Raw genomic sequence first — 26,990 nt, forward strand, 5'->3', positions numbered from 1 at the left:
TTTTTGACAGTTTCTCTGATCTGTTTTTTTTTCTAGCAGTTACTCAACTAGTTCTCTCCAACAGTTTTTCGATGAGTTTTTCCTATCAGCAACTTATTGATTATTGGAGCAGTTGATTCTGAATAGAATTTTTTAAGAAGTTTTAGCAAACAGTGTTCAGGCAGTGTTCGAGCAGTTATGCGATTAGTTTTTCATGCAGATTTTCGTAAAAACTAAGTAAAAATAACTCGGAAGCAACCACTGGACAAGTTGCTCTAAAAAGCACAAATCACCACATAATAAGAGAACATGTCATCTGAGCCGATTTGTTCTGATTCCTGCTCAAAAAACCGTTCGAAAAAACTGCCCAAGAAAACTACTAGATAAATTACTTCCAAAACAACGGCACGAAAATCTGCTTGAAAAACTAATCGAATAACTGCTCGAACACTGCCTGAACACTGTTTGATAAAATTTCTTGAAAATTCTTTTCAGAATCAACTGCTCCAATATTAAATAAATAGTTGATAAGAAAAAAGGGTAGTATTTTGATTCGAGCAGTTATTGTAGTTCAAGCAGTTAATCAAACTGTTTTATTTTCAAGCATTTCTAGTGCTTTTTTTCAACATTTATAGGTCAGTTTATCGAGAAGTTTGTTGAACATTTTTTCGAGCATTTTAACATACAGTTATTTGAATAGTTTTTCGAGCTGTTCTTCATGCTGTTTTTTAAGCAGTTTTTTGAAAAGCGATTCGAGCAGTCTCTAAAAATGTTTCTACAATCATTTTTTGAGCAGTTTCCTCCGAACAGTTTTTCGAATTGCTTTTGCGATCAGGTTTCTTCAATAGATTTTCGAGCATTTGTTTCGACAGTTTCGCTAAGAAGTTTATTAGAGTAGATATTCCAAAATTTCGAACAAATTTTCGAGCCGTTTATCGCGTAGTTTTCGAACATATATTCGAGTAATTTCCCGAGTAAATTTTAGACAGCTTACCAGCAATTGTTTTCAAACAGTTTTTCGAGCAGTTTTTCCAAGTATATTTTAGAGTAACTTTTAGGTATTTTTTTTTGCATTTTCTCTAGTAGTTATTCAAACAGTTGGCTGAGTTGATTTTTTAAGCATTTTGAGTAGTTTCGAGTGGTTGTTTTGTACATTTTTCGTTTCTCGAGATTTTCGAAAGTGCTAACAGTTTTTGGGTAGTTTGTCGAACAATTATTTGAGCTATTTTTCGAATAGTTTTCTTGAATAGTTTTCCAGCAGATTTTTTGTAAGCCATTTTCGAGTAATTTTTCAAGTAGTGCCGTTTTCTACTAGCAGTTTTTGAACAGTTCTTCAAAGTCATATAAGTAGCTTTCGAGCCGTTTTTCAAACAGTTTTTCATACAATTTTTCGAAACAGCAAGTAACTTTTCAAACAGTTTTCAAAGAAATTTTTTGGGCAGTTTTTCAAGTGGATTTCCGAGTAATTTTTTGAGCAGTTGTTTCCCGGCAGTTTTTCGAGAAGTTTTTCGAACAGTGATTCAACTAATTTCTCTAACATATTTTCGAGGAGTTTTTTTTTTGAAGTAGTTTCTTCGAGCAATTAATTCCAAACTGTTTTGCGAGCAGTTTCCGGACTGTTTTAAAACATATTTTAAAGCAGTTTTTCGAATTGTTTTCTCAAGTAGTTTTTTAGAAGCGATTCGAGAAGTTTTTCGCGCAGTGTTTTCGAGCAATATTTCGAATAGTTTTTTAAAGCCGTTTCGTAAACAAGTTTGTAGTCGTTTTCCTAGTAGTTTATTGAGCAGTTTGTCACAGAAATTCGACGAGTTTCTACAACAGACTTTCAAGCAGTTTTTTTCAAGTATTTTTCTAAGCACTTGTAGAGTAGTTTTTTTCGAGCAATTTTTCCAGCAGTATTTTCGTGCAGTTATTCGAGTCCTCAAGCGGGTTTAGAGCACCTCTTTGAGTAATTTTTGAACAATCACATTCGAGCAGCTTTTGAATTGCATTTTAGATGTTTTTTTTCGAGTAGTATTTTGAGCTACATTTTGAACAGTTTTTTCGACCAATCTGAATTTTTAGAAGTTATTCGAGCTGTTTTTCAAGTTATTTTTTTTCAGGTAGCTTTTTGGAGTTTTTCCAGAAGTTTTGTAGAGCAATTTTTTAGTAGTTGCTCGATCAGTTTTCAAGCAGTTCTCAGTTCATCAAGTTGTTTTCAAGTTATATTTCAAACAGTTTTCATCAGCTACTCAAGCAGTTTTTTCAAACAGTTTTTCGAACAGTTTATTCAAGCAGTTTAAAAAGTAGTTCTTCAGGATTTGATTCAAGAAGTTTTCAAGGCTATTCACGGGTTTTGAAACACTTTTTGAGCACTTCTTTGAGTTTTGTTCACAAAATTTTTAGAACATTTTCCCGAGCAGGATTTTTTCGATCCGCATTTTTCAAGCTGATTTATGAATAGCATCCTAGCTTTATTTTGCGAGCAGTATCTCAAATTGTTTCTCAAGCGATTTATTTTGAGCATTTCATTTTTCGAACAGATTTCCACGAAAATCGTTTATCGTTTATCGTTTATCGTTTATCGTTTATCGTTTATCGTTTATCGTTTATCGTTTATCGTTTATCGTTTATCGTTTATCGTTTATCGTTTATCGTTTATCGTTTATCGTTTATCGTTTATCGTTTATCGTTTATCGTTTATCGTTTATCGTTTATCGTTTATCGTTTATCGTTTATCGTTTATCGTTTATCGTTTATCGTTTATCGTTTATCGTTTATCGTTTATCGTTTATCGTTTATCGTTTATCGTTTATCGTTTATCGTTTATCGTTTATCGTTTATCGTTTATCGTTTGAAAAGGAAAAAAATGAATATTTTCTCATAAGGCCAGCAATGAAAACTCCAGGTTTTCCCCCTTTAAAGGAATGTGATATTACAGAACAAAACACTGCAAACGTAAGCGTTCATATAGAATATACATACTCTATTTTCCCCATTTCGGAAACATGTTTCCCGATCCAATTGTTTTTAGTTATCTTTGGTTTGATTCCATTCATTCAATTTGTCTTAAATTCCAGCAAGTGTCAACAATTTATAGACTAACATATTTTCATTTTCGTACTAATTTTCATTCGTCTTACAAATCTGCTTATTTGATAGGTATTTTTGTTTGCGAACCCAGGTGTGAACATTTCTATACACTTTTGTCATTTCGTCAACGGAGCAACTACACAATAAACAACTGCCTTCCCGGAACGAGATGCTAATCATCTTCAATGGGACCTGTCCAGCTGCGTTCTTTTCAGTATTTTTTTTTCTTGTTTGGCTTTTCATCTACTCATTTTTCCTACTTTCCTTTCTTGCTTCCTAGTAATTGTAGGCTACGTTTAAACGGTAAATATTAGGGCCATCAAAAGCGGGTTCCAAAAATATCTCTTGCCCATCACTCGCGTTTTTTTTTCTTCTATTCCCTGAATACTGATTGAAACTTTTCTTTCGTTTCGTACTTTCCTCGCTATCATTCTGGTTTGATTGTAGCAATTTTCCGTCGAACCTGCTGTGGTTGTTGTTGTTATTGGTCTCGTTTGATCTACTGTTTGTTGCTCTGCACCCTGTAATTGACAGCCTTTTTCGTGTCGGTTTTTTTCCTGTTTTCTTTCTAATCTAGAAGCCCATCCTTTTTCGCAATGGGTTTCATTAGTGTCTCTTTAATGTTTACTTTGTTTCTACAACAGATGTTTGCTACTAATATCATGTATTTCTAATGTATTTACTTCGCTTGTGCTAGGAAATAAGTGAAAATCAGTCAGTTTCAGTGATTGTGTTTTGTGAGTTCAGGACATTAGTTACAAATGTTTCGTTTTTTTTTTGTCGTACGGAAGGGTTGTTTTCAAGTGTTGGAATCAAATAGCCCTGTCGAGTTTTTTTCCCTGAAAATTTATTCATTTGATTTTCAGGATAAGATGTTATTCGGACAGTAAACCGAATTCTCCTTCCAAATACGATTTGAGCTTAAGGGAGTGGAACTTTACACCGATGAAGTATTCTGAACACATTGTCAACTCGTTCTCAGTAACCCTTGGATTTTCCTAGGCAAATTTTATAGCAACAATGGTTGCTATGGCAATCCAATTGATTATTTACAAAGGCATTTAGGAAATGAAAAAAAGTCTGCTCATGTGGATCATTTCATCACTTTTGGTTTTACTCTCAACGTCGTGAGTAAGTTAATTCAAAATGTGGCGGCTCGGTGCTGTGAGCTCATAGAATAACCATATTTTCAGAAATTCACAATTCGACTACTGTAAATAAACAGTCGAAGTAAATAGCTGAATTGCACTGCTAATTTTTCTTAGTGAGAAAGTAGGGACGTAGCAGTCAAAAATAGGAATAATTGGTGACTAATAAGCGTAACTGCGAGTTTCAACACCAACGGTTCTAACTTGACAATATGTGCGTATTTCTTCATTTGGCAAGCAGTTTGTACAGCAGATCACCGAATATCGAATATCAGAGACGATTTTCTAGGTTCTTTTTCTATACTTTGGAAGTTAGCTGATCCAAACTCATCGATGCTTCAATATCACATTCCTGATTGCCGTATTTTAATTTGACCTATCGACCTTTTATGAACCTATACTTTCCAACTATCGTCAGTACCCAACGAGAAACCTGACTAGAAAAGATAGGTAAATGTTGTCAAAAACATTACTGGATGACGTGAATACAAATGAAACTGGCACGCATGCTTTCTTATTGCAGATTTGCTCTTTTCTAGGGTAGAAAATTGATTTGATTGACCAATCACTAAAAATTTATTCGACGTTTAACAATTCTGATGCAATTTCCTTCGAATGCTTGAGTTGTTTAAAATATCTATAAAAATAAAGACTGTCCCATAAAGTATGGAAGCAACTAAAAACCGCTGCCTTTTCGCAATGGTTCAGAATCTGGCTGGGTCCTGTTGTTTACACTCTTCTCTAACCACTTGTGCAGTTGTTTATTCGTTTTCATTAGTTTGTTTCGAAATGCGAGGACTTTCAGCAGAACAACGTCGAAAAATTGTGTACAAATGGTGCACAGAACGCGGACTGTCACTGAGAAAGATAGCAAAAATGGAAGGAGTAAGTGAAAAAGCCGTGCGAAATGCGATCAGGAAGTTCGGTGAGGATAACACCTTTGAGGATAAACCGAAAACGTGTCGAAAAAAAGGTCCTGCTAACCCTCAGTTGGATAAACGTGTACTGAAGGCGTTCGAGCAAAAGAAGGAGGTTTCAGTTCGGGATGTGGCCAAAAAAGTGGGCACTTCGAAGTCAAATGTTCTTCGTGCTAAAGAACGTTTGAATCTTCGAACCTATAAGAAGCAGAAACAACCAAAACGTAGTCCGAAACAAGAAGCATCGATCAAGCCGAGGGTTCGAAAGCAGTACAATACGATTCTTGCTGGAAATTTGAACTGCATAATCATGGACGACGAAACCTACGTGAAACTCGATTACAAATCCTTGCCGGGTACACAATATTATACGGTGCAAGAAGGGCAAGTGTTAAATCAGTCCGAGACATCGATTGAAGTCGAAAAAATTGGTAAGAAGGCTATGGTCTGGCAAGCAATTTGTAGCTGCGGTAAGATTTCGAAACCCTTCATCACCACAGCTTCAATAAACACCGAAATATACATCAAGGAATGTTTTCACAAACGACTTCTACCCATGATTCGAAGCCACAAGGATCCTGTTGTCTTCTGGCAAGATCTTGCTTCTTGCCACTACTCGAAATCAAGAAATTTTTTTTTAATCGGTTGGTACACGAACATTCTTGAATGCGTGCTTAGCCAAGTCACAAAAAACTCTAAGATTCAAAAAATAAATACAAAATTTTTTGAAATATTTAGTAAATATGATAGAATTAAAGGGTGATTTTTTAAGAGCTTGAGAACTTTTTTAAACAATAAAACGCATAAAATTTGCAAAATCTCATCGGTTCTTTATTTTAAACGTTAGATTGGTACATGACATTTACTTTTTGAAGATAATTTCATTTAAATGTTGACCGCGGCTGCGTCTTAGGTGGTCCATTCGGAAAGTCCAATTTTGGGCAACTTTTTCGAGCATTTCGGCCGGAATAGCCCGAATTTCTTCGGAAATGTTGTCTTCCAAAGCTGGAATAGTTACTGGCTTATTTCTGTAGACTTTAGACTTGACGTAGCCCCACAAAAAATAGTCTAAAGGCGTCAAATCGCATGATCTTGGTGGCCAACTTACCGGTCCATTTCTTGAGATGAATTGTTCTCCGAAGTTTTCCCTCAAAATGGCCATAGAATCGCGAGCTGTGTGGCATGTAGCGCCATCTTGTTGAAACCACATGTCAACCAAGTTCAGTTCTTCCATTTTTGGCAACAAAAAGTTTGTTAGCATCGAACGATAGCGATCGCCATTCACTGTAACGTTGCGTCCAACAGCATCTTTGAAAAAATACGGTCCAATGATTCCACCAGCGTACAAACCACACCAAACAGTGCATTTTTCGGGATGCATGGGCAGTTCTTGAACGGCTTCTGGTTGCTCTTCACTCCAAATGCGGCAATTTTGCTTATTTACGTAGCCATTCAACCAGAAATGAGCCTCATCGCTGAACAAAATTTGTCGATAAAAAAGCGGATTTTCCGAATGGACCACCTAAGACGCAGCCGCGGTCAACATTTAAATGAAATTATCTTCAAAAAGTAAATGTCATGTACCAATCTAACGTTTAAAATAAAGAACCGATGAGATTTTGCAAATTTTATGCGGTTTATTGTTTAAAAAAGTTCTCAAGCTCTTAAAAAATCACCCTTTATCTGTTAAAAATTTTATGTGAAGCAATATTCAATCGATCAACAATGCCTAAATGTTCGATATGAAGTTCATGCTAAGCGTCAAACAGGTGTAATTTTATTTCAATTTTGAAATTTCTGTGAAATATCTAATTTTTTGATTTTCTTTGGTAAATTTAAAACTATTTTTTCCCGTAATCAAATGCAATATATTGGTATACAAAAATGCATATGTCGTCGCTTTGAATTTAATGATATGTGGAAAATACGAAGTTTTCGATAATTTATGCTTGGACTTTTGGTTACGTTTGTGATCATAACTTTCATTAACAAAGTGTAAATGAAAAGTTTTCTGTTTTATTTATGTTGAGATAGACGTATCTGTCTAATGATAAACAAATTTTTCCAACCGGACTTCTAACAGCTGAGATATGGCCTGCAAAAGTAAGCGTTCCCATTTTTTTCAACAGACTTTAGTTGGAACTGTTTATATTAACTTTGAATAGAATATTTCAATCGTTTCAAATGGATTTTATTCCGAATGAATTTGACTTTCTAATGGTAAAAAAAAAGTTTTAAAATCGGTCCAAAAATTGCTGCTTCCATCACTTTTTGACTATGTCAATTGCCAAGCTGTTCAACAACAGCAGTTTTCCATCAAAGTAGTCATCAAACGAAACTGGAAATTGGTACAATCATTTCTGTTTTTTGTATTAATACTATGTTCACACCTGCAGAAAATAACATGTTTTAACGATAGTAATATAAAGTTAAAACCGCACTGTTCACACTAAGATTATGTTATACTCATGAGATATTACTTGGTATTGACTTTGTTTATAAACAAACTGCAAAAAATGTCTACGTCGCAGGTAGGAAAGAAAAAGTATTTTGACAACATCCGAAAAATAAGAAATAAGCCAGGTACTTCTCCTAGCTATAAAGGATATTATCGTTTCACGCTTATTGCCAACGTTTCGAATATTTTTGAGCAGCAAATGATCAAAAACGTTATCTTTTAATTCAAAAACAAAAGTGGTTGTACCAGTCTGCGTTGCCAGGTCGTTTTTCCAAAAATTTGCATTCGGCGCAAAAATCTATCTGTACCATATCGGTATCAGAGTCTCTTCTACATAAGTAGTAGAAAATGTCACCAAGAGGTGAGCAAAACAAAAAGGTCCCACGACAACCTTTTCTCTTGTCTATTCAAGCTAAAAACCAAAATCGGTACTTATCTGTATGATTTGTGAGTTATCGGTATTTTGGGAGTACATATCTGTATTGCGGTAAAGACGGGAAAAATCAGTATAAATACCGAGAAATCGGTATACCTGGCAACGTTGGTATCAGTTTCCAGTTTTGTTTTATTATGATTACATGGCTACTTTGATGGAAAACTGCTGTTGTTGAACAGCTTGTCAATTGACATAGTCGTAAAGTGACGGAAAATGCTAGCAGGGTTGTGCTTTACTGACAATTATATCATGTTATTTCGGGGAAACATGTTTTAATGTGACGTTTCTGAATATGAAATAACGCAAAAGTAAAACATGTTATTTCGCTTAAAACATGAAATCAGAGTTAAAACTTGTTTTACCTCATAGTGTGAACATAGTATAAGACGTGATTTTTTTTGGTCATTTCACACTTTTTTTAGAACGGTCAATAAGCAACCTGTCAACTTTCACTTACGAAAGAAATTGCAAGCGAGCTATGAAAGATAGAGTATTAAATTTAAGACCAGACGAAAGAGAAAACTGTATCTTGCCGTTTACTATTATGACTTACTCTCAGCAAATGCCGAGTCATTCGAAATTACTCGTCAAAGTGATTTTTGATGGATGGCTTATTGACCGTTATAAAAAAAACGCGTGATTTGTACAAATTCGCTGTACAAAAATATTTATTTCTTCGAAGCAATAAACCTCCGAAACGTTGGTAATAAGCGTAAAACGCTAACGTCATCCATAGCTAGGAGAAGTACCCTATTTCTTATTTCCCGGATGTTATCAACGTACTTTTTTCTTTTCTACCTGCGACGTAGGCATTTTTGCAGTTTGTTTATAAACAAAGTCAATACCAAGTAATATATCCTGCGTATAACATAATCTTAGTGTAAACAGTGCGGTTTTAACTTTATATTACTATCGTAAAAACATGTTATTTTCTGCAGGTGTGAATATAGTATTACGAAAATTTCGAAACCTTGGGAATATTGTTTTGCTGGTTTTAAGTGAAGGTCAGCAGATCAAAGTTATAACGTTTTGAACACTAAACAATTTTTAAACTTTCTCTTTGGGGATTTCATGTTGGATTTTATTTTGAATATTTTTAGAAAAAGATATCCCCTCCTTTACTCTGCAGAAAGTTGGCATTAGGCCGAATCCATCACATTTTTTTTTAAACGTAATATGTTTGGATGTTCCAACAATTTTCTTCCTTAATTTTAAGAAGGTATAACATTTGATTTTCAAAAAAATTTGAAGAAAATGATGAAATCTTTATTGGAATCGATAAAACGATCAATATAATTTTCCGCTTTAGATGGCTCAATTTCGGCACACTCTTTCCAACATATCGATCGGTATTTCACGAATAATACCACCGGAAATATGGGGGATTAAAGCAGCAAGTTCTATGTGTTGAGGGGAAGGGACTTTTACATTTCTCCTATCATATTGATACTCAAATTGATGTCAAATAGTTTTAATCTATTTAGTAAACTCTTCTAGTTTGCAAATTTGGTTGATTATAGCAGTTTCGGAGGCACCAGAAAAAGCGTTCAAAAATTTCAAAATATAATTCACATTTCTCAGAGCTGGCTGAGAAGCTTTTATTCTATTAAAAAGTCCTAGTCCTAGTCTCATATGATCATATTTAATTTCATCGAGATTCAACTTCCGGGTCTGGAAATACAGAGAGACGAGTATTGAAAAGTTCAATTTGCAATCAGAAATTACGATGTACAACAGAAAAATCTTCTTAGTAGCGGTCTAATACTCCAAAATTGAGATTACATAGATTTCCCAGAGATGATTACGACGATTTTCCTAAATGAAACAATAAATTCAAAGGAAAGTCTCTAGGTTTCATAGACTTCTATGCTATTTCAACAGAATCCGACTTACAGTTCCGGAGCAGGATAATGAGTGCTCCAATTTTTAAAGCATCATATATGTTTATGTTTCCTCATTTTCTTTGATTAGAGTTAGCATGCTTGTGATTAATATTTTTTTCATTCGAACGAAGACTAATGAAACGGTGATAACAAATATCCATGAAATTGTCATGGCCGCATTCTATAGGATAAATTGAACTTCGAAAAAAAGTTCCCTCTACAAACTGATCTACCCGGAACGTTAAAATTATTTTCACCAATAGTCAATGAGTTGATCAAAACAAAGAGATATTAAAGATATACTCATCTATTTTGCGAAACATGTTGGTTTATGAGAGCAATTGTAACTCCGTATGCAAAAACGCCAGAATACTGAATATAAACATTATAGAGGCAATACACATCGTTGAAGTCATAGGCTTTCGCAATGACGAAAACAAAGAGGATGCCGTTCTGAACACATATTTATAAGACCCTTTCAATGTCCATTTCAAGGCTTAGGATGATACGATATTTTTTGAGATCATCTGCATACACTACTTCAAAAAAATTCACTGTATAGATCTTTTTGACACGCATCAAAATTACTCCAATTTGTAGGTCATATTAGTAGATGAGTCTTGGCGGATTCTGGTTCCGTAAGTAGCGGTCAGAACTTCAAAATGAAACTCAGGCGATCCATTTTTTTTCGGTTTTCAATCGCTCCTATATGGCACACTTATATTTGCTTCCAATGGTATTTTGCCTTTTTCGAGGTAGTCCTCGAAAATTTCACCGTGACATTCCCAGAGAATCGACCTCATGAACTTTCCGCTCTATTCAATCTCCCTAGACCGCATCGGAGCACTCATACCGACGTCAGACCATTGTTGGATAATCTTTCTGTTATCTGGCGTATAATAATGGACCCTGGTTTCGTAAACAATTTCCAACCGACACCAAATGTTCAACCGAATCTAATCACCATAACCGAAAATGCATCCGAAATGTGCTCGCGTTCATCTTTTTAGTCCTGAGTATGCGCGTTTAGCACACAGCAGCAGGATATCCACTACTTCACGGAAAAATCTGAAGGAGCACCAACACCAAAATATTCATTCCTCTTTTGCCTCCCAAAAATGTTTTCTAAAAAAATGAAAATCAGTTTGTATTCTTAGTGTCATACGAGTTTCAAACTATCATTTGTGTTGACGATGTGAAAACTGTGACGATGTGGAACTGTGCTATAGATTGCTTAAAGATAGGGGTCTTGTTAGTTTGTTTCTGAAATGCAACTTGTATAAATTATCAGTAGTTAGAAAAACCTGTTTTAATCCACCTAGTGGTGTAATGATGCCTTTCTCATATCAATCATACTATCATACCTATATAATACTGTGGTATTCTTCAAAATTATTCTTCTTCGTTTCTTAAACGAATAATCGAAATAGATTTGTTTGACCGTCTACTGATAAAAACTATCAATTGGAAAAGATTTGAGGTCGATTTAGAAAACTTTTTAAGGTTTTCCCCATTTTAAGTGATGGTGTACAATTTTTTAACACACTTTACCCTATATTTCCGGATCCGGAAGTCGGATCCGCATGAAATTCGGGAATAACGCATCGGACCACAGGACCTTTCATTTGAACCTAAGTTTGTGAAAATCGGTCGCGCCATCTATGAGAAAAGTTAAAACACATGTTTTCTTTTTTTTCCACATTTTACCCCATAACTCTCGAACCAGAAGTCGGATCCAAATAATATTCAGGAATTTTGTATTGGACCTCAAGACCTTTCATTTGAATCTAGGTTTGTGAAAATCGATTCAGCCATCTCTGAGAAAAGTTAGTGCACTTATTTTCACAATTTTTTGCACATTTTACCCCATAATTCCGGAACCGGAAGTCGGATCCAAATAATATTCAGGAATTTTGTATGGGATCACAAGACCTTTCATTTGAATCTAAGTTTGTGAAAATCGGTTTAGCCATCTCCGAGAAAAGTTAGTGCAAAAAAACGTTACATACTCACATACGCACATACACACACACATACACACACACACACACACATACACACACAGACATTTTGCGTACTCGACGAACTGAGTCGAATGGTATATGACACTCGGCCCTCCGGGCCTCGGTTCAAAAGTCGGTTTTCACAGTGATTGCATAACCTTTCTATATGAGAAAGGCAAAACAGATTTTAAGCATTATAATATGTATGAAAACTGAATGTTTAAATAGTATGAATATATATGAATCGTTGAAAGTGTACGATTTCGGGAGGAGGCCCCCCCTCTCTGGGTAAGTGCCTGGACAAGACGAACCCAAACTATGTCTGCAGAGAGCATCAGCAAAATTTCTATTCTCATTCTTTCATCGATGTATTGAAAATCTATTACGCTTGGCTATAACGAAAGACTAAAATATGACAAATCGAAGTAATTACATTCCAGAACCTCTTTGGAAACCAAAACTACTACAAATTCGAGCACCAACAGGTAAAAGTCATTGTGAAACCTTTTCCTGTTATTTTCGATTCTCATAGCTTCGGTTGAGTACCGACACTGCATACTGTGGGATTTTCACTGAAAGCCGCAAATGACTGAAAGGGCAAATGAAAGAAAGAACACAATGTTGAAAGTGAAACTACTGTTCCGCTTATGTCATTGACTGGACATGGATTTTGTTCTCATAGTTTCCGTGCGAAACTGAGAGTGACATTAATTTCTCGTCATTTTCGTCTATTTTGAGTCAATGAAAATGACTTTTATTAGCTCTGCTCCAGATGCGGCAATTTTGCTTGTTGACAAATCCATGTAACCAGAAATTTTAGCTTCGTTTAGCTTCGTCGCTGAACACAATTTTTCGATAAAAAGTTCATGATTCACGGGTAATCTGTCAAAAACAGTGTTGCCAGAAAAATACCAGCAAAAAATCACCTTCCATTGCGTTTTAGGTTAGTAATTTCCGAATAACGAGGTCTACTCTAAATGCGCCTTTTGCAACGACTCGACATTATGGAAACAAGCCTTCCGTCGCATGTAAGTTCCACTAAGTGCAAACTTCCGAAAGTCACGCCTTTTGAACGACGATGTGAGACTCAGCTGCCGGAAGCTTATTCGCATAGATCTACGTATCAAGATGAAATGTTTCAGATCTGTTTGCGCGCGTGTATGTCTGTGTTTGTATGTATGTGCAATTAAACTGCTGTCGTTAAACTAAACTTTAGAGTGCTAACACTAATTGATTTGTACATAGGTTCGGTAAAGCTAAACGAAGTTCAGTTTGACATATTCTAGGACTGCCGGTTTGAGCATATACTAATTCACTCTTTTTTTGATAGATCGGTTCACCAACCGTTGATTGAATAGTTTTTGATATGTCTTAGAATACTTTCAGTATCGCGGTAAATTTCAACGTAAGTTAACCTATTCGATAGCACCTAACGAAAACAATAATCTTCCGCCTTTTAGTTCGGCTCCTTCACGATGCCCGGCATCAGATAGGTGACCATCGTGCCCTTGCCCTTGACATTGATCGTCCCTCGGCAGGTCAGGCTGTAGCCTTGGTCTTTCACGATCTCGTAGATGTCCTCCGTCACCTGAATGTGGTCCATCAGTCCGGTGGATTCCATCCTGGAAGCTACGTTCACCGCATTACCCCAGATGTCGTACTGTGGTTTGCGAGTTCCGATCACGCCCGCTACCACCGGGCCAATGTTTATCCCTGGAAAAAGAAGAGAAATCTCTTACAATTCCAATAATTCGGAGAGCCAAATCCTATTCAATTAATTACCGATTCTCATCCTAAAATTATTAAAGGAATGCTCGTTCACGTCGGTAATCTTCTGGAACAGCTCGAGGGCATAGTCGAGCATCGCCGTAACGTGACCCGATTCGGCCGTATCGGCTCCGGTCAATGTCAAACCGGAAGCGGCCATGTAAGTCGATCCGGTCGTTTTAATTTTCTCCACCTGGCGGAACCGATCCTGGGCCAGCAGTTCGTCAAAATCGACGATTATTTCGTTCAGAAGCCGCAAACACTCGACACCCTCGTTGTTTCCCTCGAGTTCGATGTAGAATTCGGAAAAGTTAGGAATCGAGGCGAACACGACGCACGCTCGGTCGCACTGTTCGTAGTAAATTTCCTAAGCGAAACGTGAAATCTAAAAATTAATTCTTCAACTTGAAATCATCGAACCAACCTCGATATTCTTTTCGCGCCGCAAAAAATGGTCGGCCACGTGTACCGGCAGGATGTTTGCCAGCAGCTTCCGATTGTACGCCTGCAGGTGCTCCATGTCCTCCTTCTCTTCGGTGGCCTGCAGCTTCCAGATGTAATCCAACCGGCGCGTTATCTCCGTCTGCTGGCTGTGCATAATTTGGCCAATCACAAACACCACCAGAAAGGCCACATCGATCAGGAATCGTTCAGTGGTAAGAAACCTTTTCGGAGCCGTAGAGATAGAGAAAAGAAATTATGTAAGAACAGGCGTGAAATTGAACTTCTATCTTCTTTGGCCGCTGATTCCGAGCGAAGGACCAGTTCGAAAAAAAAGACAATAAACACGGAAATTATGTGTCTCAATAACCGTCTTAATTACTCTTTCCGTCCCTCACCGAATGTACTAATAAAAAAAACAGGGAACCGTTTCTACCAACGGAAAACGTGAAAAATATGCTAATTAACTTTCCAGTTGAGTTATTTATTCTTGCACCCCGACGCCAATTAACCGTCTCTCTTCGTTCGTTTCCTCAAGTCCAACTAAGTCGCTGATAAATCGACCGTCGATGGCTCGGAATTCGGAAAATTGCAATAAACTGAACTCACCATGGTTCGCAATGGCGATCGAAAATCACCGCCAGGATGACGATGGATGCTACGTAACAAATTAGAATAACCACCAGCAGGACGATCTTGAACAGAATCTTAATGAACTGATGGACCGCACAGGTCAGTAAGGCAAGCAAGGTTAGAAGTAGCAGAATCTGGAACGAATTATCAAAAAAAACCAGAATCTAATTTCCACTGTCAAATCCCTCTACAAACCACGGACTTACATTGAATATCTTAGACTCTTTACAGTTATTAGGCCGAATTACAAAGTACTCTTCCGAAAGCGATAGATAAAATATAAATGTCTGAAATGATACAAAAAAAAATACTTATTACAATTGGGAAGTTGTTGTTGCTAGACATAACCTCACTCACCAGTTTATAGTAAGACAAACATATCACAGTAATGACAACGCATAACGATATCACTTGGGCAATCTCCCGGTGGCCGTGGATTTTCTGCGATATCACGCGGAAGAAATTGGAAATTTTCTAAAAAAAAAAACGAAAGAAACACAAATTATTGACATAATAAAAATAAAAACAAAGCAATCCGGTGATGTTACATTTCTCATAAAACATCTACCCTGTGGGAATACAATAAATATTATCGATTCATGGAAGCCTCAATTTTCGGATCGCAGTAAGCCGCGTGTAACATCGCATGCATCAAATCAAAACTCATACTTGGACTAATTTTTTCGCATGACATAATGTTTGATTGTACAAACAAATTTGATTCTGAGTTTAGGCAAACTAATTGGGGTCCCATTGTTCAAATCAAGCTAATCATTTGAACAGTTTGAGTTTTTACCGTTAACGTTTTACTTGACTTTTGATTTTTATGACTTTTGTACAATGTGTAACTCATTGACTAATTTTTGACTTGTTGACTTTTCGACTTATTCTTTTTAACTTTTATGATTTTTAGTTTTTTGGACTTATTGGATTTTTTAAAACGTTCCGGACTTTTTGTCTTTTGGATTTGGATTTTTTTGGACTTTTTGGATTTTTAAGACTTTTGGGACATTTAGGACTTTTAGGACTCTTAGGACTTTTAGGACTTTTAGAACTTTTAGGACTTCCAGGACTTCTAAGACTTCTAGGACTTCTAAGACTTTTTGGACTTTTTGGACTTTTAGGTCTTTCAGGACTTTTAGGACTTTTAGGACTTTTAGGACTTTTAGGACTTTTAGAATTTTTGGGACTTTTAGGACTTTTAGAACTTTTAGAACTTTTAGAACTTTTAGAACTTTTAGGACTTTTAGGACTTTTGGGACTTTTAGGACTTTTAGGACTTTTAGAACTTTTATTACTTCCAGGACTTCTAAGACTTCTAGGACTTCTAAGACTTTTAGGACTTTTTGGACTTTTTGGACTTTTAGGTCTTTCAGGACTTTTAGGACTTTTAGGACTTTTAGGACTTTTAGAACTTTTAGGACTTTTAGAATTTTTGGGACTTTTAGGACTTTTAGAACTTTTAGAACTTTTAGAACTTTTAGAACTTTTAGGACTTTTAGGACTTTTGGGACTTTTAGGACTTTTAGGACTTTTAGGACTTTTAGGACTTTTAGGACTTTTAGAACTTTTAGAACTTTTAGGACTTTTAGGACTTTTAGGACTTTTAGGACTTTTAGGACTTTTAGGACTTTTGGGACTTTTGGGATTTTTAGGACTTTTAGGACTTTTATTATTTTTAGGACTTTTAGGACTTTTAGGACTTTTAGGACTTTTAGGACTTTTAGGACTTTTGGGACTTTTAGGACTTTAAGGACTTTTAGGACTTTTAGGACTTTTAGGACTTTTAGGACTTTTAGGACTTTTAGGACTTTTAGGACTTTTAGGACTTTTAGGACTTTTAGGACTTTTAGGACTTTTAGGACTTTTAGAACTTTTAGGATTTTTGGGACTTTCTGAACTTTTTAGAATTTTTGTACTCTTGGACTCTTGGACTTTTAAACTTCTTGAACTTCTTGAACTTCTTGAACTTCTTGAACTTCTTGAACTTCTTAAACTTCTTGAACTTCTTGAACTTCTTGAACTTCTTGAACTTCTTGAACTTCTTGAACTTCTTGAACTTCTTGAACTTCTTGAACTTCTTGAACTTCTTGAACTTCTTGAACTTCTTGAACTTCTTGAACTTCTTGAACTTCTTGAACTTCTTGAACTTCTTGAACTTCTTGAACTTCTTGAACTTCTTGAACTTCTTGAACTTCTTGAACTTCTTGAACTTCTTGAACTTCTTGAACTTCTTGAACTTCTTGAACTTCTTGAACTTCTTGAACTTCTTGAACTTCTTGAACTTCTTGAACTTCTTGAACTTCTTGAACTTCTTGAACTTCTTGAACTTCTTGAACTTCTTGAACTTCTTGAACTTCTTGAACTTCTTGAACTTCTTGAACTTCTTGAACTTCTTGAACTTCTTGAACTTCTTGAACTTCTTGAACTTCTTGAACTTCTTGAACTTCTTGAACTTCTTGAACTTCTTGAACTTCTTGAACTTCTTGAACTTCTTGAACTTCTTGAACTTCTTGAACTTCTTGAACTTCTTAAACTTCTTGAACTTCTTGAACTTCTTGAACTTCTTGAACTTCTTGAACTTCTTGAACTTCTTGAACTTCTTAAACTTCTTGAACTTCTTGAACTTCTCGAACTTCTAGAACTTCTTGAACTTCTTGAACTTCTTGAACTTCTTGAACTTCTTGCACTTCTTGAACTTCTTTATCTTCTTGAACTTATTGAGCTTGTTTAAATTTTTGATCTCTTTGGACTCTTTTTGATTTTTTTTAATTTTTCGAGTTTCTCGAATTTTTCGACTTTTATGACATCTGCTTTTTCGACTTTTCCGAAAGTTTTTCGAGTTCTTGGACTTTTTCATTTATTGCCTTTTCAATTCGTTGCCCTTTATGGCTTTTGATTCTTTGAGTTTTTTGACTTATTCGATTTTCCCGAGCTCTTGGATTTTTTTGAGTTTTGGACTGTTAGACTTTTTAGACTTTTTAGACTTTTTAGACTTTTTAGACTTTTTAGACTTTTTAGACTTTTTAGACTTTTTAGACTTTTTCGACTTTTTCGACTTTTTCGACTTTTTCGACTTTTTCGACTTTTTCGACTTTTTCGACTTTTTCGACTTTTTCGACTTTTTCGACTTTTTCGACTTTTTCGACTTTTTCGACTTTTTCGACTTTTTCGACTTTTTCGACTTTTTCGACTTTTTCGACTTTTTCGACTTTTTCGACTTTTTCGACTTTTTCGACTTTTTCGACTTTTTCGACTTTTTCGACTTTTTCGACTTTTTCGACTTTTTCGACTTTTTCGACTTTTTCGACTTTTTCGACTTTTTCGACTTTTTCGACTTTTTCGACTTTTTCGACTTTTTCGACTTTTTCGACTTTTTCGACTTTTTCGACTTTTTCGACTTTTTCGACTTTTTCGACTTTTTCGACTTTTTCGACTTTTTCGACTTTTTCGACTTTTTCGACTTTTTCGACTTTTTCGACTTTTTCGACTTTTTCGACTTTTTCGACTTTTTCGACTTTTTCGACTTTTTCGACTTTTTCGACTTTTTAGACTTTTTAGACTTTTTAGACTTTTTAGACTTTTTAGACTTTTTAGACTTTTTAGACTTTTTAGACTTTTTAGACTTTTTAGACTTTTTAGACTTTTGGACTTTTGGACTTTTGGACTTTTGGACTTTTGGACTTTTGGACTTTTGGACTTTTGGACTTTTGGACTTTTGGACTTTTGGACTTTTGGACTTTTGGACTTTCAGACTTTTGGACCTTCAGAATTTTAGACTTTTAATTTTTAGCTTTGACTTTTAACTTTTGAATTTTGACATTTTTGATTTTTATACTCAAACGTATAAACTTTTTTAGATCTTTTACTTTTTTTGCTTCTTTGACTTTTTTTTTAAATTATTCGACTTTATGTGACTCTGTGACTTCTTTTGATTTTTTTGATTTGTTTTTCCTTGTTTTGCTTTTTTGACTTTATTGACTTTATTGACTTTATTGACATTATTGACATTATTGACTTTATTGACTTCATTGACTTTATTGACTTTATTGACTTTATTGACTTTATTGACTTTATTGACTTTATTGACTTTATTGACTTTATTGACTTTATTGACTTTATTGACTTTATTGACTTTATTGACTTTTTTTTTTTTTTGCTTCAATTATAGAGGCTTTAACATATTAGGTCATTCGCCTCTTCGAACCAGAAAATCTTTCTGACCCTATGTGCGGGGTTGGGAATCGAACCCAGGCGGGCTGCGTGAAAGGCATCGACTATCCCATCACGCTATACCCGTCCCCTTTTGACTTTATTGACTTTATTGACTTTGTTGACTTTGTTGACTTTGTTGACTTTGTTGACTTTGTTGACTTTATTGACTTTATTGACTTTATTGACTTTATTGACTTTATTGACTTTATTGACTTTGTTGACTTTGTTGACTTTGTTGACTTTATTGACTTTATTGATTTTATTGACTTTATTGACTTTATTGACTTTGTTGACTTTGTTGACTTTGTTGACTTTATTGATTGATTTATTGATTTATCAATAAATATTGACTTTATTGACTTTATTGACATTATTGACATTATTGACTTTATTGACTTTATTGACTTTATTGACTTTATTGACTTTATTGACTTTATTGACTTTATTGACTTTATTGACTTTATTGACTTTATTGACTTTATTGACTTTATTGACTTTATTGACTTTATTGACTTTATTGACTTTTTTAACTTTATTGACTTTTTTGACTTTTTTGACTTTATTGACTTTATTGACTTTATTGACTTTATTGACTTTATTGACTTTATTGACTTTATTGACTTTATTGACTTTATTGACTTTGTTGACTTTGTTGACTTTATTGACTTTGTTGACTTTGTTGACTTTATTGACTTTATTGACTTTATTGACGTTATTGACTTTTTTGACTTTATTGACTTTATTGACTTTATTGACTTTATTGACTTTATTGACTTTATTGACTTTATTGACTTTATTGACTTTATTGACTTTATTGACTTTATTGACTTTATTGACTTTATTGACTTTATTGACTTTATTGACTTTATTGACTTTATTGACTTTATTGACTTTATTGACTTTATTGACTTTATTGACTTTATTGACTTTATTGACTTTATTGACTTTATTGACTTTATTGACTTTATTGACTTTATTGACTTTATTGACTTTATTGACTTTATTGACTTTATTGACTTTATTGACTTTATTGACTTTTTACTTTTTACTTTTTACTTTCGGATAAAGAAAATTTAAAGAAATCATGTAATACAAATACTTACTGTATCTTCTCTAGAGAAAACAGGAACACAAGTCACTAGCAAAGCTACGGTCAAAATACCGTAAACCCAGTAACTGGGCTGATCCCTGCAATAGAACAAAAAAAAACCATTAGATTACTAAATAGAACATTTTGATGGCTTTCGCTTACATTGGAAATATTAGCACCTGGATCGACATGATCCCGAAAAAGATAATAATACTGCAGTAGAAGTAAACGTTCAACATCGGGTCCGGTTCCCGACAGTACTTCCGTTCGATGTCATCCTTGATGAAGGTCAGATGGAAGCGCTTGCAGTGATCCAGCCGAAGCCTGTCGATCGATCTTGCATCGATCGCCTTGATCAAGTACTCGTTGACCTCTTCCTCAGTGCTTTTAGGCTCTTGCTTATCGTTGAAGCCCATCTTGGACCAATGACCCATCATTCGCAGTTCCTTGGAAACGTTTCCATTCACGGATGAAGATTGTTTAGACATGGTATGCTACGAAGCAGAATAAAATTTCAATTAACGAGTTCGATCAATCACAATGGATCCTACTTACCGCTCGGTACGATTCCTTAGGAACTATCAGATAAGTTTGGATTTGATGATCTTTCAGGTAGTTGTTCCGATCGGCTCCGTTTCCTTGTTCCACTTCGTAATGATCACCAAGCGATTTGAGCGTTTCTTTGGTGATGTGAACTCGTCCCGGAACTCCGCCACTCTCCATATAATTCGCTAGCGTTACGTCATTTGACCACACATCGAACTGCCACTTCCGCAGTCCCAGCACTCCACAGTGAACCCGCCCCGTGTGAATTCCTACCCTCATGTTCACGTTGACCGCCATGACCTCTCGGACCAACGCAATGGCATCGATCATGTCCAGTCCCATCTCGACGGCACACATCGCATGATCCGGTCTTGCTTCCGGCAGTCCGGACACACAATAGTAGCAATCACCCAGCAGCTTGATCCGCAAACAGTGATGTTCCTGGGCCAACCGATCAAATCGGGCGAACAACTCGTTCAGCAACCGAACCAACTCCTCGGCCGTGCACTGATCCGAGAGGCTGGTGAATCCGCAAATGTCAGCAAACAGAATGCTCACGTTCTCGTGCCGTTGGATGTAGATCTTGTGGAACTGAGCTTCCTCCCGGGGTTGCCCGGCGATGTCGTTCTTCATTTCCATTGCAACGTGCCGCGGAAGAACGGACAGAAGCAGTTGTTCCTGTTTCTGATTTTCGCGCTGAATGCGGAGTCGAGCTTCAACGCACTGCCGGGTCTCCATGAATGCGTTTCGCTGCGATTTCTCCTTCGGCCAGTGCAGCAGAATGCCCGTCGCATTGGTGCAAGCCAGCGTGATGAGGTCCGCGTATAGCTGCCAGGGAAGGTCACAGTCAATTAGTTGAGGTTTTTTGTTTTGTTTTCTAAATAACTGGTTATGTGACATACGGAGCAAGGTAGCACCTAGTAATGGAATAATTCATAATTCGATTTTTTTCTTCATTGAATGAAAAAAATGTCTCAATCAAAGTAGCACTGCGGAAAATATGGCGGGTTTCCGATAAGCAAATCTAACAAATAAAAGTAGCTGGTGTTCTACCGATAAAATTCAATTACCATTCGTTGCAAGTTGCCATGTTACCCTCATGGTAAATGGAAACACAAATACAATGCAACTCAAACAATCAAAGCAAGCTGTTCGGTGAATTGACAGTTCCACCAAGAATCACACTGCGGTCGCTTAGAGCACAATCATTCCCATTATGAGGCACAGTTCGTAGTGACTGGGACACATTTGTTTTCGCTCTGTTGTTCAATATAGGGTAAGGGCTCCCTATTTCATCTCATTTCCAAGGACGTTACCTTAAAAACCTGATTTAGCCATCAAAATCACTACGATTTTTTCATATTTCTGCTTAATTCGCCTTGCTCCACATTGGGAATTGATTCACATTCCTTGGAAATTAAAATAATGATTAAAAAATCATCTAAAACACTTCACTACTGTGCTCCTAATTTCATCTCAAAGGTTTTGTGTTCATCCTATCGTTGGTCCTTTATTCATCCCATAAATTAGCAATGGCGACAGGAATTAAAACCAAAATATTGCACTATTTCACTCTCAGTTTCAAAAGGGCCTAGTGCCAACTATGACACAACACACGATATTAAAAAAAAACAGTTTGGAATCATTTCGACGTTTAAAATTTTTTGAATCGTTTTTATTACCTTTCGTTTCAAATTTAAAATATTACTCTGCAACGGACAAATCACATGTTGAAGTGGAAATCTTTTATGCAGATAATTGATTATGATTATCCCCATTTTATTAGTGAAAACAGATAGAACAGATATAGACTTATATAGACTTTCTATGCAAAGTAATACAAAAGTTCTATGAAAATATCTGGCATCTCTGTGCACAGCCGATGAAACACATACACACACTTCATAGCGTTATGTTGACGTATAGCGGAATGAAACCAGTGCTACTAGATTTGCCACAATGGTTATTTCATTAGTATTTAACACGCTCTTTCTGGTAATATTCGAAGCGAAAACAGTTTTATTTAAATATTAATATCGATAATATAATTAAACTAATGTCACGGATACCAAAAACATACTTTTTGATAATAATTTAAATAAGAAAAACAATTTATTTTTTGTAAAATTATGAGATAACTTGGCAGCTTTGCGAAACCAAATGAAATGAAAACAAAGCGCAATCAAGTGAACTAAGTGAAAAACTTTCATCTCATATTTTTTAAGACTTTTATTGCTTGTCGGGTAGTTTTTGAAGTTTTTAATCCTTAATTGAACAAGTGGCAAGTGAACATTACTAATTATGAAGTCATCCAGCATTCAATGGTAGTGTAATTGTGCGAAATAGTGATCATGTTTTGAAACGAATCGATTAGTAAATATTCAGAAACATGACGAACTGTAAATCTTGAGACGAAAATGGGTCATAAATAGAAAAAAAAGATTGTTTTAAATGAAAGAAAAACGATCACCGAAGAATTTAAAACCGTTTCTTCCAATGAGAAAGTGTGACAACAGCTTGAATAATCATTTTAAAACATTCTAGATTTGCCACGATGGTTATTTTATTAGTATTTAACACGCTCTATTTGGTAATATTAGAATCCGAAACAGTTTTATTTATATCTATATATCAATGATATAATTAAACTAATGTCACGGATAACAAAAAATACTTGTTGATGATAATTCAAAGAAGAAAAAAAAAATTTTTTATTTAACATTATGAGAAAACTTGGCAACCTTGCGATACGAAATGAGACGAAAACGAATCGCAATCAAGTGAATTAAGTGCAAATTTTCATCTCATATTTTTCATTGCTTTTATTGCTTATCAGGTAATTTCAGAAGCCTTTAATCGTCGAATAAGCGAGTGGAAAGTGAACATTAGTAACTATAAAGTCGTCCAACATTGAATAGTGGTGTAATTATGCGAAATAGTGATCATGTTTTGAGACGAATCGATTAGTAAATATTCAGAAACATGATGAATTGTAAAACTTCAGACGAAAGGGGTTCCTAAATCAAAAAGTGAGTTTATTTTAAATGAAAAAAGCGATCGTTGATGGTTTTTTAACTATTTTTTTTCAATTGGAAAGTGTGGCAAAACCTAGAATAAATGTTTTAAAACGTTCCACAGTTTTGTTCAGCTACGTTTAAAGATATGATTAATGTTCAAAGTTATGAGGTGAAGGAAAGTTTGTGCACTTATTTTCACTTTTGAATGCTAATAACCCTGTAATTCCGGAGCCGGAAGTCGGTGCCAGATAAAATTCTGGAACACCATACCTGACCACAAGACCTTACGACTAAATTTAAGTTTGTTTTAAAGTATAAGAAGAAAGAAGGCAGAGTGGCAGAAGTTGAATAAATGTTACGGAACTAGTGTTCCTGCAGACTATACTGTGAAATAGTGATTGCGAGAGAAGGCCGCAGCGGCAGGCCTTCCATTGCGATTACAAAAATCAATGTCAAAATTAAAGGAAATGGTACTGGATGACTAGAAAGTGCCATAAGGATTACTACTGAGAACACATATCATAGTTTTATCAAGATTAAAAAGATGTCCTGCCGCTGGATGCCGCACTTGCATACTCAGGATTAAAAAGAGGAATGCGAGCACCTTTCGGAAGCGTGTTCGTCTATGCTGATGCAAATTGGTATCGGATGGTTACTGTTGACGAAACATAGATCCATTATTATACGACAGAGAACCCGAGCAAAGTCAAACATCAAAACGAGAGCAAATCGAAATCTTATTATGATAGCAACATCACATTGAAATCTTAATTTGATCTCAGCTCATCAATTTTTCAATTGATATCACATTATGTTAACTTTTTGCTGTTACTTTTGAAAAAAAAAACTTGCGAGGCAAAAATTTAGGGAAACTCCAAAAATGATTATTTCAACGCAACAACTTAATAACTGCATCAAAATTGGACTAATTCCATTAAGCGATACAAAAATGCAAAAATAAATTTTAAAGGAACAATTATTCCTTTAATTCTATGTTGCGTTTTACAAAAATATTTCCTGTGGCAGTTGTCCGGAACCATAACCGTGATCAAGGAAATGATTTTTGTCAACATAATGTGATTGTGATAATGATTATTTGATAGCGAAAGGCTGTTCATAACTACGTTAGATAATACTTTCGTTCTATAGAATAACAATTTAGTTAATTCAAATGTTATCGTAAACTTATTTTCATCAGCTCGGTTCGACAGTTTTCTCAATTTACATGAAAAAATGTACATTATTTTTATGAATTTTTCGTCAATTCAGATCAATTTTACCTCCCTTGGTTACGAATATTTATTCCCCTGCCTCTTGTGAATATTTTCGTGACCCTCACTTAGTTGCTAGAAATTTGCAGTACTGGTCAAGAAGTACCATTTTTTCGTAAAATCCGATTAATTCAATTCAAATTCAAATATTTGAACTTGCAACAGTTCTCTGCCCTCTGAATAAGATAAATTGAACAATAAACCTCTTTTTAGAGGCACTTGCTAGAAACTCCAACCTTTTGTTCACCTGTGCAATGAATATCTGATCTCGACAAGAAAAAATAGCAAAAAGTACCTCTGCCAAGTTTGTTGATAATTTACTGAGATGTTATGGAATTATTCCGATATTTACAAACAATTGAACTGAGAGCTTTTTCAATAGACACTTTCTATCTTTTCACGCGTATAAATATCCTTAAGATCATCTCTTAGTTTCAATAAATATCTGTGTCTGTCGAAAAATTTCGATTTCGTAAAACTCAAAACATTTGGCTCAAATTCCCCCTGTTAGCAAACACTTACTGCATGTTTGAGTTTTACAAAATCTATGATGGTCTTTAAAAAGTATCGATACTCATCCAATTAAATTATTTTTTTCATGATCTAAGATATGCAAAATGTTTCTATGGTATTAAAAAACTATCGATTTCTCGTTCCTCCACTCCCCCATCCCCCCGGTTAACGACACTTGCTACGCTCTCACCCTTTTATGACCATCTCTGAAGAGCAAGAAGTATCTGTGCCAAGTTTGGTGGCAATCCGTTCGGTAGTTTCGGAGTTATGCTGTTACTAACATTACACCCCCCGTTTTAAAGGCACCTGCTACATCCACCCCTTGTCATATCTAAGGTATGCTAAATGTTTCTATGGTCTTCAAAACGTATCGATTCTCGTCAAGATATATGAATTTTTCCATGACCACACCAACCCCCGACCCCGTCCCTTCTAATGATACTTGCTACGCTCCCTCCCCTATAAAAATATCCCAAGGACCATCTCTGAAATGCAAGAAGTACCTGTGCCAATTTTGGTGGCAATCCGTTCAGTAATTCCAGAGCTATGGCGTTACAAACATAAAGTTTGAATATTTGATTGAATTTTAACGCCACCAAATGAAATAATTTTATTTCCTCCAATCACCGACGTTCTAAAACATCATGTTTCAGAGATATAGCGTAATATGTCTTCTATCAGAAATTTTTTCCAGCGCTGTAGGAGCGCTTGCCGAATGAATTCCTAACATATTGTTCATAATGTAGACCTTGACATCCCGAACAACTTTCCTCAAAAAAAGCTTTGAAGATTTCAGGTTCTGAGCTAGATCATATTTCAGCACACTAGCTCCATACAGTACAACGATTTTGCATTAATATTTGAAAAACTTAAAGTTTGAAACAAATACAAATAATAATACCCCTAAGTCCCATATAAACGAATCGCCAATGTTTGGTTCACAGCATGAACAAGTAAGCCTAGCAAATATCTCCCTTTCGTTGCGATAGTGTGAAAATGTGAAAGGAGATCGTTTCTGGCAACGCTTTATGCTAGTTGCTACGGTGCAAAACAAACTTGTTTGTTTATCGTTGCTGTATTAAACTGCAACAATCAGTCTGAATATCGCCGGCTAATAAACCGAGAAGCTTTCGAAATGGTGAGAAATTGCTTAGTAGAGGGATGTGACACACGAACAGGGCCGTCCGAAATTTCGCTCCATAGTTTTCCTAAGGATCAAAATATGTAAGTATTATGTTTACAAATTTTTCACTATAATAAACAGTAACTATAGTGAACTTGTTCTTACCCTTCAGTGTTGCTAGTTTTATAGGAAATTCGTTAAAGTACATTGTCACTCTGACAGTGTATCATGACAATGTACCGCACGATGCAAAATGTGTCCTTGAAAATTTGTCGGAGTACTCCGTATTATAATTTGTATTTGGTTTGAAAACCCTATTCTCCAAATAATCAGATTTCCATGAATTATCTATGTTTAATCCATATTATCTGAAGCAAGTAAATGAATTGCTTAATGTTCGCTCCGAAATTAATCTTTACCGAATGATCCCGAATTTAAGTCTTCAGAAGAACTAAAAACTTGCTAAATCAGTGTGATG

The 26,990-nt window shown here is 35.4% G+C and overlaps 1 protein-coding gene across 4 annotated transcripts in view; it reads right to left on the reverse strand.

Annotated features, from left to right (window-relative positions):
- Window positions 1-2,929: 2,929 nt before the first annotated feature.
- Window positions 2,930-26,990, reverse strand: part of LOC131430220 (adenylate cyclase type 6) — a 387,241-nt gene continuing 363,180 nt past the window's right edge. For all 4 annotated transcript variants that reach the window (XM_058594974.1, XM_058594977.1, XM_058594975.1 and 1 more), the window contains 9 exons: window positions 20,598-21,416; window positions 20,205-20,536; window positions 20,056-20,140; window positions 15,095-15,211; window positions 14,944-15,024; window positions 14,714-14,871; window positions 14,088-14,328; window positions 13,679-14,030; window positions 2,930-13,609 (listed from right to left, as the gene is read on the reverse strand). In XM_058594974.1, coding sequence (XP_058450957.1) covers window positions 13,353-13,609; window positions 13,679-14,030; window positions 14,088-14,328; window positions 14,714-14,871; window positions 14,944-15,024; window positions 15,095-15,211; window positions 20,056-20,140; window positions 20,205-20,536; window positions 20,598-21,416 — 2,442 coding nt within the window. In that variant the 3' untranslated portion in view covers window positions 2,930-13,352. The remainder of the gene's footprint in view (window positions 13,610-13,678; window positions 14,031-14,087; window positions 14,329-14,713; window positions 14,872-14,943; window positions 15,025-15,094; window positions 15,212-20,055; window positions 20,141-20,204; window positions 20,537-20,597; window positions 21,417-26,990) is intronic.

This window comes from Malaya genurostris, chromosome 2 (genome assembly GCF_030247185.1).
Source record: "Malaya genurostris strain Urasoe2022 chromosome 2, Malgen_1.1, whole genome shotgun sequence".
Classification (NCBI taxonomy): Eukaryota; Metazoa; Arthropoda; class Insecta; order Diptera; family Culicidae; genus Malaya; species Malaya genurostris.